At 51.4% G+C, this 11,755-nt stretch overlaps 1 protein-coding gene across 2 annotated transcripts; it reads left to right on the top strand.

Moving 5' to 3' along the window:
• The first annotated feature begins 771 nt into the window (after positions 1-771).
• On the top strand, positions 772-10,983 carry NLE1 (notchless homolog 1). 2 transcript variants are annotated; one of them, XM_036341933.1, is made up of 13 exons: positions 772-814; positions 953-1,096; positions 2,057-2,274; positions 2,866-2,945; positions 4,099-4,175; positions 4,323-4,420; positions 4,663-4,855; positions 5,347-5,482; positions 5,647-5,693; positions 7,812-8,014; positions 9,722-9,881; positions 9,970-10,040; positions 10,662-10,983. In XM_036341933.1, exons 1-13 carry the CDS (start codon positions 797-799, stop codon positions 10,672-10,674), a joined length of 1,458 nt encoding a protein of 485 aa, XP_036197826.1. In that variant the 5' UTR covers positions 772-796; the 3' UTR covers positions 10,675-10,983. The 2 variants fall into 2 exon arrangements, with proteins under 2 accessions (XP_036197826.1, XP_036197827.1); XM_036341934.1 differs by lacking the exons at positions 772-814; positions 953-1,096; positions 2,057-2,274; positions 2,866-2,945; positions 4,099-4,175 and adding an exon at positions 4,209-4,228.
• The last annotated feature ends 772 nt before the right edge of the window (positions 10,984-11,755 follow it).

Here is an 11,755-nt window from a genome sequence, read left to right as displayed (position 1 = left end):
TAATGAGAACTGTAGACATTTTCTGCTTTTGTACTCATCAGTTATTAATTGATCTGATCAATTTAAAAAATAATAATAAGGGAAAGGGCGTAGGAGGAGGTTGAAGAAGGTGAAGGAGGTCAAATAGATGGTGACAGAAGGAGACTAAACTTTGGGTGATGAGCACACAATGAAATATACAGATGATGTATTCTAATACTGTACCTTTGAAACTTATGTGATCTTATTAGCCAATATCATCCCAATAAACTTAAATGTTTTTAAAGAGTGATTTATTTCTGAGTGTGTAAAGTTATAGCGATTTTTATTTCATTCTTTTTCTTATCCATATATTCTAATTTTTCTAAATAGACGTGTATAATAAAAATACCATAAAAGTCACGTTTTCAAATAAAAAAGAAAAGAACAATAATTTCTGCCCTGAACCCAGCAGTCTCTGGCTTTGTAAGTCATCGCCTACAGGGCTGCTTGCTGCCTGGAGCCTATTCAATCTTCTGTCATTTTCTCTCTCTGGGACCTTTGGGAAAATCAACCGCTCAGAGCCTCGATTTCCCCATCTGTAAAGTGGGGCAGGTATCCCTGTTATGGAGACAAGTCTACATTCTGCAAGGCACTGGGCGGGACTGAGTGGGGCGGCAGCGAGCTGTCCAAGGGAGGTCATGGGTACGAGGCCTGGCGCGGCGTGACACTTCCCCTCCGCAACACCAGAGGGCGATGTCGCGAGCTGCGGCACCACCCGCCCACAGGGCGGCGCTCCGTCCCTCCCGCGTCTGTCTCCTCCACGTGGGGACGCAGGATGGCGGCGGCAGTGGCGGTGGGTGTGCGTGGATGGGGGCGGGGGCGCGCGGCGGGCGCAGGTGCCCGGGGTCCGCGAGGCGGGAGGGAAGCGGGAGTGGGGGGGACCCTGCCCTCCCCGGCGCGTGGCTGACGCCCGCTGCGCTTGTTGGCGCAGGACGAGGCGGCGGCGCGCGACGTGCAGCGGCTGCTAGTGCAGTTCCAGGATGAGGGCGGGCAGCTGCTGGGCTCCCCGTTCGACGTGCCCGTGGACATCACCCCGGACAAACTGCAGCTCATCTGCAACGCGCTGCTGGCCCAGGTGAGCGGTAGGCGGCGCCTCCCGGGGCGCGCCCGCTGGGGATCAAAAGACCTAAGATCGGGGGCTCAGGGGCCCCCACCCCTCGCCCACAGTGGGTGATGCACCCCGGCGCGAGTCCATGGGGTGCCACCCACCCGGGGGAGGGTCAGAAAGATACATGGGCGTGAGAGCGACTACAGGCCGACCAGACCTTCGCGGTCCACTTGCGGTGAGAGACTGGAAGGCATCGGGCGCATCGCCACAGCCCCTCATTAATGCTCCCCGTTTTACAGGGTAGCCCGGAGGCATTGTGATTCGCACGATGCTACGTGGTCCATGGTAGTTTGGAATTGGACTCCAAAGGTGTCAAACTCGAAGCCCGTGCTCCTTTACCGTCCAAGCCAGTGTTTTCAAAGTGTTGCCCTCCGTTGGGGTGGGAGGAGCTTAAAAATGCAGGATTTGGACCCCACCCCAGACTTACTACACCTGACTCGGGGGTGAAGCAGAGCCTGCATTTCCCAGCAGCTTTTTGGATGCTTCTTACACATTATACAGCGAGGTGGGTGGTTTGGAAAGCACTGCAGGATGGTGTATACTAATCCTGCACTGAGTGTGCTCCTTAAAGAACACCAAAGACTCCGAATTAGTCACTAGCAATAGGATGTTGGGCTAATTCCGTAGTTGCTCGGAGCCTCAGGGTTTTTTTTCTTTTCCATCTTTCAAGTGGGAATATGAATGCCTGCCTCCCAGAGTTGTTGTGGGATGCAGATAAAGGATTTTAAAGTGTTGTGTAAGCCTCACACAGTAGTTCTTCAAGGATTAAGAAGGTCTAACGCAGTGGGGGACGATAGGGGCCTAACTCTAGCAGGGTGGCTGGAAAGAAGGAAGTGTCACCTCCCACAGCTCCGTGAGGAGCCTCCCTGGTGCAGGGGGCCGCTGCCCGCATTTGATAGGAGCGTTGCCCTCTGCCTTGCCCTCCAGGAGGATCCCCTGCCACTGGCTTTCTATGTCCACGATGCTGAGATCGTGTCCTCACTGGGGAGGACGCTGGAGTCCCAAGCGGTGGAGACGGAGAAGGTCCTCGACATCATTTACCAGCCACAGGCTATCTTCAAGGTCCGCGCTGTGACCCGCTGCACCAGCTCCTTGGAGGGCCACAGCGAGGCGGTCATTTCTGTGGCCTTCAGCCCCACCGGAAAGTAAGGACAGCTGCCGAGTTATGGAGGGGCGTGTTGGGGTGCAGCGTCTGGGTGGGGTGAGGAGGGTACCCCCAAGTGATGATCAGTGTGGTCTCAGGCGGCCTATCATAGACCCAAGCTCTGGGCTCAGGTTCCAAGTAGGGTTCCCAAGGGAGGTTTGGTCCACAAAGACCAAGGACACCTGCCTTGGGAGGGGCCTTCCTGGACTTGATCTCAGGAGCTTTGAGCTGCACGCTCAGCTCTGCCCCTTCTAGCTGCGTGACCTGGGTAGGTCCCTTAACCTTTCTGGGTTCATTCTTCATCATCTGTGGAACTGGGTTTCTTTGCGACTCACGGTCCTGCGAGGACAGTGAGAAGCTTTAAATCCGGTTATAGCTGTGGCCCTTCCTTTTAGGAGGGAAGAGAAGCGAAATGACCTGTTGGGGTCTCCTCCCAGGGGGGCAGTTTCTCCTTTTCACGGGAGAGAAAAGCCCAGTCCCAGACTCTAGTCCCAGAAGACAGTTGCACGGGCAGCAGAAATGGGCAGTGCTTCGGGGTGGGCCCTGCCCCTGGGCCCCACTGCAGAGGTCAGGCTGCCTCTCTCTTCTCCAGGTACCTGGCCAGCGGCTCCGGAGACACCACTGTGCGCTTCTGGGACCTCAGCACCGAGACACCGCATTTCACGTGCCAGGGTCAGTATGCAGTTGGCCGTTTAGGGGTCTGACGGGGGCGGGTGACCCGCTCCAGCTCTTTAATTCCGGAGGAGGCAGACTCCAGCTCCTTCATGTCCATTTAGTGATGACCTGTTCTGAGCGGAGGCTGCACCCGTGAGCCTAGCCAGCCTCGTAAAAACAAGCAGACTAGATCCGTGGTCGGCAAACTGCGGCACGAGAGCCACATGCAGCTCTTTGGCCCCTTGAGGGTGGCTCTTCCTAAGCCTTAGGAGTACCCTAATGAAGTTAATAACAATGTACCTACCTATATAGTTTAAGTTTAAAAAATGTGGCTCTCGAAAGAAATTTCAATTGTTGTATTGCTGATATTTGGCTCTGTTGACTAATGAGTTTGCCGACCACTGGGCTAGACCAAAGAATAAGTGAGGGGTTGTGGGAAGGGGCTGACGGGCTAGTAGCAAGGAGGACCTGGCTTAAATCCAGCCTCTGCCATAGCGGTTCTCAAAGTTAAATGCTCATCAGAATCACCTAAGTTAGGGGTTCTCAACCTGTAGGTCGCGACCCCTTTGGCGGTCGAACGACCCTTTCACAGGGGTCGCCTAAGACCATCCTGCATATCAGATATTTACATGACGATTCATAACAGTAGCAACATTACAGTTATGCAACGAAAATAATTTTATGGTTGGGTCACAACATGAGGAACTGTATTTAAAGGGCCAGAAGGTTCAGAACCACTGACCTAAGTGGTGCTGATGATGCTAGTCTGGGGACCACTTACTGGCTGGGCAAAGACCTTGTGTGTGTGGAGAGCGTACGCCCTTTTTAAGCTTCTGTTTTCTCTTCTGGAAAAGGGGGGTGATCATTCTTGCTTTGCCTCATACCTTAGTGCTATTGTGACAATTTCAAGGGATGACACGTATGAAAACACTTTATACCATGTGTCATGTAAGGAATTATTGGAAAGTGGCAGTGTTATCTGTGCAGCAAGACGCATGGTTCTGGCACTTGGGGTGTATTTTCCTGCTGCCTAGGAAACCTTATCTCTCCTTTTGTTCGATCGTTCACTTATTCAGCAACTAGTTTAGGAGTTCCTGCTATGTGCCAGGCATTGCTAGGAACTGGGGATAAGAACAGATGTCCCTTCTTTCTCCCTTCCCTTCTTTCTCAGGACACAGACACTGGGTCCTCAGCATATCCTGGTCCCCTGACGGCAAGAAGCTGGCCTCAGGCTGCAAGAATGGCCAGGTAGATGGTGGTCCGGGTAACTAGCCAGGGACTCAGGGGCTGCCTTCCTGGAGATGGGTCACAGTCGGGTTCTGGGTCTTCAGGGAGGTGGGTGGGTGGGGCAGGGGAACCTTAGGGAGGCTTATTATGTGAGCTTCTGTCTTTCAGATTCTCCTGTGGGACCCAAACACAGGGAAGCAGGTGGGCAGGACCCTCGCCGGCCATAGCAAGTGGATCACGGGCCTGAGCTGGGAGCCCCTCCATGTGTAAGTGATACTGACAGGGCTGGGGTAATGAGGAACAAGGGCCTCAAAGCTCTCCCCCTGCACACTTGACGCAGAGAGGGCTGTTCATCACAGGGCCTGAGAGCCGCCTGCAGGTGCCGCTGAATCTTGGGGTCGAATAGCTGTGCAGACATTGCCCTGACCCGTGAATTGGGAATGGGGAGGCGCCATGGGAAGGCCGGCGTTGCCAGGTCAGAAGTGAGGTCATCTCCCTTCCCTCCCAGGAACCCCGAGTGCCGCTACGTGGCCAGCAGCTCCAAGGACGGCAGCGTGCGGGTCTGGGACACGACCTCGGGCCGCTGTGAGCGCATCCTCACCGGGCACACCCAGTCGGTCACCTGCCTTCGGTGGGGAGGAGACGGGCTTCTCTACTCTGCCTCGCAGGACCGCACCATCAAAGTCTGGAGGGCTCACGACGTAAGAGCTGGGAGGGTTCGGAAGCCAGTCCGGGCCCTGAATCTCGGGCCGCGGGAAGCCAGTGCCGGGGGGACATGGACCAGTGTCTCCTGACATGTTCTGAGAGCCAGGTCGAGGAGACCCTTGGGGAACACGGGGTCCTGTGGTTGGTGCTGCGCTATAAGGGAGGTTCCAGTGTCCGCTAGCGTAGGCAGGCTCTGGAAATTCCTGCGGTGAGAAGCCTATTGAGCCTGCCTTATTCCAACCTTACTTGACCAGAGCCTTTTCACACTGACATACTAACTTCCTTCCATGAAACATATTTTCAGAAACATTGATCTGGGCTAGTGCTCTCGTTTTACAAATGAGAGACTTGAGGCCATAAGGGTGGTTTGATGAAGATCACAGTGAATGAGGGTCCTGACTTTGAGTCTCTTGGGACTAATCTGGAGGTGCAGTTTCCCGAGGGTAGAGAGTGGTATGTGCGCCTGACCTGTCTCCTTCTCCCCTAGGGTGTGCTCTGCCGGACTCTGCAAGGCCACGGCCACTGGGTGAATACCATGGCCCTCAGCACGGACTATGCCCTGCGCACAGGGGCGTTTGAGCCAGCTGAGGCATCGATTAACCCCCAAGACCTCCAGGGGTCCTGTGAGTGAGCGGGAGAAGGAGGGGAGAGAGCTGCTTGGTAAAGAGCCAGTTCTCTAGCTTACTGTGTGAGAGTTGAACCTAGGCGGGGGGTGTTTGCTGTTTATGTTGGATTTTCTAATCAGCCTTACGCCTTACCTTCTCTCCCCTCCGGTACATGGACACAGTGCAGGAGTTAAAGGAGAGGGCCCTGAGCCGGTATAACCTTGTGCGGGTGAGTATGTGCCAGCCGCTGGCACGTGCACCTCTGTGCTCGTCTGTCTTGGCCCCTGCAGCGCTCTGCAGACGCTCGGCCCCTCTGCCTCTAGCCCCACCTCAGAAAGTACTTTTTCTGGAACGTTGTTCTTGAAAATCCTAGTTTATACTTCTGAGGTCTTCATGTGCTAGGGATCACTTTGTTTTGTTTCGTTTCATTTGTTTCTCTATTCATTGCATTCCCAAGATGCCTCTCTTTTTTATTTTGTTTAGTTTAAGTAACACATTCACATGGCCACAAGTTCAAAGAACACAAAAAGACAGATAGTGAAAAATCTCTCATCTCTGTTGCACATTCATCCGTGCCTTTTAGAAGCATGCAGTGCCACCAGAATCTCGTTTCTCCTTCCAGACTTCATGTATACACACGTGCATGTATATACATACGTACACTGTATACAGTACGTGCTGCATAAGGACGTTTCTGTCAACAACAGACCACATTGCGATGGTCCCATAACATGTGCGATGGTGGTCCCAAAACATTATAGTGAAGCTGAAAAACTGTCGCCTAGTGATGTCACTGTCCCCACGTCCTCTCGCCGTGCGTTGCTCGTGTGTTTGTGGTGATGCTGGTGTAAGCAAACCTATTGCGCTGCCGGTCGTATAGAAGTACAGCATGTACAGTGTGGACAGTACATAGTACTTGATAGTGATAATAAACAGCTGTTACTAGTTTACGTATTTACTGTATCATGGTTCTTAGAGTGTATTCTTTATACTTAGAAGAAAAAGTTGCTGTAAATTGGGCCATGTTCCAGCAGCAGCCGCATTCGTCTGTCTCATGTTTACCTTGTCTCTTGATTGCATCATTTTCTCTTGTGCTTGAGTTAATCTCGCGTTTTGTACAGTAACATGCTATACAGCAAGCATGTCAAACTCAAAGGCTAACACGGGCCAAATAAACAAGGCTTATGTGGGCTGCAGAAAAACAAAGCTTCAATTTTCATAGAAATATAGGATTATTTCGATAGAGACATGTTAAATACAAAGGGCTGAAATAAACAAGTAATTGTTAACATAAAATAATAGAACATTTTACTAAAAAATTAATGTTTTTTCTTGAACATTAACTTACCAGACACCGAATAACTGCACAAGTTGATAAGCGTAACACAAATAAACCTATTTTTCTTGTTCTCCGAAAGCAAAATATTTCCTGTTGCGCACACCAGATAAGTCAGTACAAAACTAATGACGTGGCCGTCGGCTGCTAAAATATTTGCTGCTAGTATCAGTGGAGGGAAATGGTGCGCCTGCACGTAAGGCTAATCAGTCATTAGCAAACATTGCAGTTCGTTAATAATTATGTATAACAGGATATTGTAAAAATTTTTATTAAAAGGTTTCTTACCGTTATATTGCCTGGGCCGCAAAAATATTCATTGTGGGTGGGCCGCGAGTTTGACACGCTTGCGGTACAGGCGCCTTGCCTGGCAGCAATAGGCTGCACCCTATAGCCTAGGTGTGTGGTAGGCTATACCATCTAGGTCTGTGTCAGTGCACCCTGTGAAGTTCAAGCAATGGCAAGATTGCCTAAAGACACATTTCTCAGAACATGTCCCCATCATTAAACAGCACAAACGCTTAATTCTTCCCCCCTTTTTTTAAAAAATAAAAATGTTTTTTATTGATTTCAGAGAGGGAGAAAGATAGAAACATCAATGATGAGAGGGAATCATTGATCAGCTGCCTCCTACACGCCCCCTACTGGGGGTCAAGCCCGCAACCCGGGCATGTACCCTTGGCTGAAATCGAACCCAGGACCCTTTAGTCCACAGGGCGACGCTCTATCCACTGAGCCAAACCAGCTAGGGCATTTCTTCCCCTTTTTTAACACACCACTCTGTACCTGGCTTTTTCATGGAATTACATATCTTAGAAATTGTCCTATGTTCATAAAGTTCTTTCTGGGGTTTGGGGGAAGTCTCTCCTATGAGTTGGCAGCTGGCCCCAGCCTCACTGCTCTGGGTCCCGGCCGCCGTGCTGGTGTTGAATAATCAGTAGCGTGTTTGTTGCCGAGGTCGCAGTCTCCTGTCTGAGACCGTGTTTACCACTGTCTTTCTGCCTCCCCCAGGGCCAGGGCCCAGAGAGGCTGGTGTCTGGCTCAGACGACTTCACCTTATTCCTGTGGTCCCCAGCAGAGGACAAGAAGCCCCTCGCACGGATGACGGGACACCAGGCCCTCATCAACCAGGTGCTCTTCTCCCCTGACTCCCGCGTGGTCGCCAGCGCCTCCTTCGACAAGTCCATCAAGCTGTGGGACGGCAGGACGGGCAAGTGAGTGGAGATGTGGGAGGGAGAAGGCCACCGTTGCTCCGAAGGACCTGGTTCTGCCCCTGGCTGGTTGTGTGTCGAGTGTCTGGATTTCCTGAGCCTCTGTTTCCTCCTCTTTAATAAGAAGACACCTGACCCGTCAGCCTTGTTACAAGGTTTGAATGAGATGGTATATTTAGCAGCGGTGTTAAGTAGGCACTGAAAACGCTAGTTCATCCCACATCTAAGGAGAGAAATGATCTTTACACTGGCCTTTCTCAAAGTGTGGTCCAGAGACTAGTGGCAGCAGTAACATCTGGGAATTTGATAGAAATTCAGAATCTCGGGATCTTATCGATCAGAATTTTAAATTAATTTTCCAATTATATTTGGCATACAGTATGAGATTCATTTCAGGTGTACAGCACTGTGATTAGACATTTAGATACCTTACGAGGTAACCACCCAGTACGTCTCGTACCCACCTGGCACCATACGTGGTTATTACAATATTATTGACTATGTTCCCGTTAATGTACTTTACATCCCCATGACTGTTTTGTAAATCAGTTTGTTCTCTATCTGAGTTTGTTTTGTTTGTTCATTTATTTTGTTTTTTAGATCCCACATATAAGTGAAATCATATGGTATTTGTCTCTCTCTGACTTATTTCACTTAGCATAATACCCTCTGGGTCCATCCATGTTGTCGCAAATGTCAAGATTCCATTCTTTTTTATGGCTGAGTAATATTCCACCGTGTGTGTGTGTGTATGTATCCCATTTTCTAACCTGTTTTCTATCAATGGATGTTTAAGTTGTTTCCATATCTTGGCTATTGTAAATAATGCTGCAGTGAGCATGGAGATGCATATATCTTTTAGAATTAGTGTTTTGGATTTCTTGGGATAAAAACCCAGAAGTAGAAATACTGGGTCATATGGCAGTTTTATTTGTAGTTGTTTGAAGAACCTTCATACTGTTTTCTGTAGAGGCTGAACCAATTTACATTCCCACCAACAGTGCATGAGAATTCCCTTTTCTCCACATCCTCACCACACTTGTTTGTTGATTTATTGATGATCGCCACAGCATCTGCATTTTAATAAGGCCACCAAGTGATTCTGCTTGTCCCTAAGTCTGAGAAGCACCGTGTAATGAGGCACAGTGCCCTTGGGGTTAATTAGTTTGGAGGAGAGGCAAGGGCATGGGCAGGAAGGAGCCAAGAAACCACCTGTGTGTCAGTTGTGTATTTTTACACAGCAACCCTTTGAAATAGGCCATTCGGTGCCTTTTTAAGGTAGGAAACTGAGTTTCAGAGATGCCTAGTAACTTGTCCCAATAGACACAGTTAGTCTGAAAGTTCCAGGTGGGCCTGGCCCAGTTTCACTCCATGCCACCTGTCAGCAAGCAACTGTCATATTGAGGGGGTGTCAGGCAGATGGGCTAAGCAGATGGCGGCATTGGATTCTAAGGCATGCAAAGTCGAGTGGGTATGGAGGCCTGGCAAGAGGCACCTTAGAAGCAGCTCATTTGGAGAAGTTTTAAAAACACATAATGGGCAGTAATGATTAAATTGGCCTGGGGTGGGGCCAGGCAGTGGGACTTTGTAAAAGTTCCCAGTTAATTCTAACATGCCGCCAAGGTTGAAAACTATGGCTGTGGGCATCCAGGACCCTTCAGACGTACTTGGTGATCTAATCTCCATCATCATCTTCTTCCCTTGGCCCAGGTACCTGGCTTCCCTGCGTGGCCATGTGGCTGCCGTGTACCAGATTGCGTGGTCAGCCGACAGCCGGCTCCTGGTCAGTGGCAGCAGTGACAGCACATTGAAGGTGTGGGACGTGAAGGCCCAGAAGCTGGCCACAGACCTGCCAGGCCATGCGGATGAGGTACAGCCCACCCTGTGGGTGTGGAACGGAAGCCTGGCCCTCCTCCTCCACCCTCCTCACTGGCTTTCCTTCCTCCTCCTTGGTTTAGGTATATGCTGTCGACTGGAGTCCAGATGGCCAGAGAGTGGCAAGTGGTGGGAAGGACAAATGCCTCCGGATGTGAGTTGGGGGAAGTGGTGATGGGTGTGCTGGCTTTGCTGTCACTCTGTGACTTTCCCTTCTGGTGTAGAATTTGGAGGGTTTGCCAGGTTCCCGGGACGGGGCATTGCAGGGATTATGGGAGACCCTGACTGTTCCGAGGATGCTCTGTGGAGGGCGTAGGGGGGTGGGGGGTGGGGGCCGTCCAGAGCCCCCCCAGCACGAGGCAATAGTTCTTTGTGAGCACTGGACTTGGGAGTCTTCAGACCTAGCTCAAATCCTGGTTCTCCCTTCAATGTGCAGTCTTGAGAGCTTGGCTGACCTGTCTCTTGGGGGTTATCAAACTTGAGCAGACAGGAAGATCAAAGGTAGGCGGTGAGCACACCTTGGAACCAGAAGCTTCGTGTGCTTGTGAAGGACCATCACTGTCACTGGACAGCTTGCTGGGCACCCGAGGGACCGGGCCTGGTCTGAGGCCCTGGTGAGGCAGGCGGCGGATGCCCAGCCTGAATGAGGCTGAGATGGTAGCCAGGCTCTGGATGGCTGAGGGGACCACAGGTCCTCCGTGGCGGGCTCCTGGGATTACATGGCAGCCTCCCTTTCCTGCGGTCACTCCCCATCTGTCCCCTCTCCTCTCCACAGATGGAGGAGATGACCCCCACCTGGACTTGGCCTGTGCCAGCTGCCTGCCCTGACAGAGACCAAAGGCCGGGTGGTGACCCGGAGAACAAGTGTGGCCTGCTGTCCTTGCATAGACCCTAGCGCAGATCGGAGGTCACAGGTGGTTACCGCAGAGCTCAGCCCTTGGCCGTCACTCTGTACCTTCCTGGTACCATCAGTGGTGACAGGAGGCCAGGCAACGACTAGACCCCTGCTGCTGCCCTGCCTCCTTTCCCTGCTGTCAGCTCTGTTCAGAGTCAGACCCCAGATTCTGTGACCAAATAAATAACTTATATTTTGTGTATTTGGGTTAGAATCCTTTGTCTAGAACAGGGGTCCTCAAACTACGGCCTGCGGGCCACATGCAAATACAAATATTGTATTTGTTCCCGTTTTGTTTTTTTACTTCAAAATAAGATATGTGCAGTGTGCATAGGAATTTGTTCATGGTTCTTTTTTTAAACTATAGTCCGGCCCTCCAACGGTCTGAGGGACAGTGAACTGGCCCCCTATTTAAAAAGTTTGAGGACCCCTGGTCTAGAATCCATGGGCTCAACCAACGTCTGTGCTAAGTCCGTTTGTCTAGCCTCCTCTGCACTGGGCCAGGGAGTCACCTTTCCTCTCTCCCCGCCCGCTTGTGCCTGTAAGGGAGAGGCTGGCTGAGGCTGGGGAGGCTGGCTGAAACCCGTGATTGTGGCCAGAGTTTAAGCCAAGGCTGAGCTGTCTGATGTGTATGCACGAGCCACATGTGGCTATTTCCATTAACTAGCATCCCTGCGGTTAGAGATGCTGTTCTCAGTCGCTCCAGCTCCAGGCTGCTGAGTGTATTGGACAGCACTGTCGTCATCACGGAGTTCTGCTGACCAGTGCTGCTCTGTGGGGCACCAGCACACTTGTCGAGGCCTTGCCATCCCCGAGCACTGTGCCCGGCTCTCAGGATACAGACAGGTGACGGCTGTCCCGGAGGGTTATCTCGTGGGGCATGCAGTGGTGAGAGCTCCGGCAGAAGTGGGCGAAGTGTGTTAGGGGAGGATGGTTCTGTCCCCTGAGGACTTCAGGTATGAAGGGACCCCACA

Source organism: Myotis myotis, unplaced genomic scaffold (genome assembly GCF_014108235.1).
Source record: "Myotis myotis isolate mMyoMyo1 unplaced genomic scaffold, mMyoMyo1.p scaffold_m19_p_17, whole genome shotgun sequence".
Taxonomy (NCBI): Eukaryota; Metazoa; Chordata; class Mammalia; order Chiroptera; family Vespertilionidae; genus Myotis; species Myotis myotis.
Note: the sequence above shows the minus strand (reverse complement) of the source record. Positions and strands in the feature narration are given on the sequence as shown.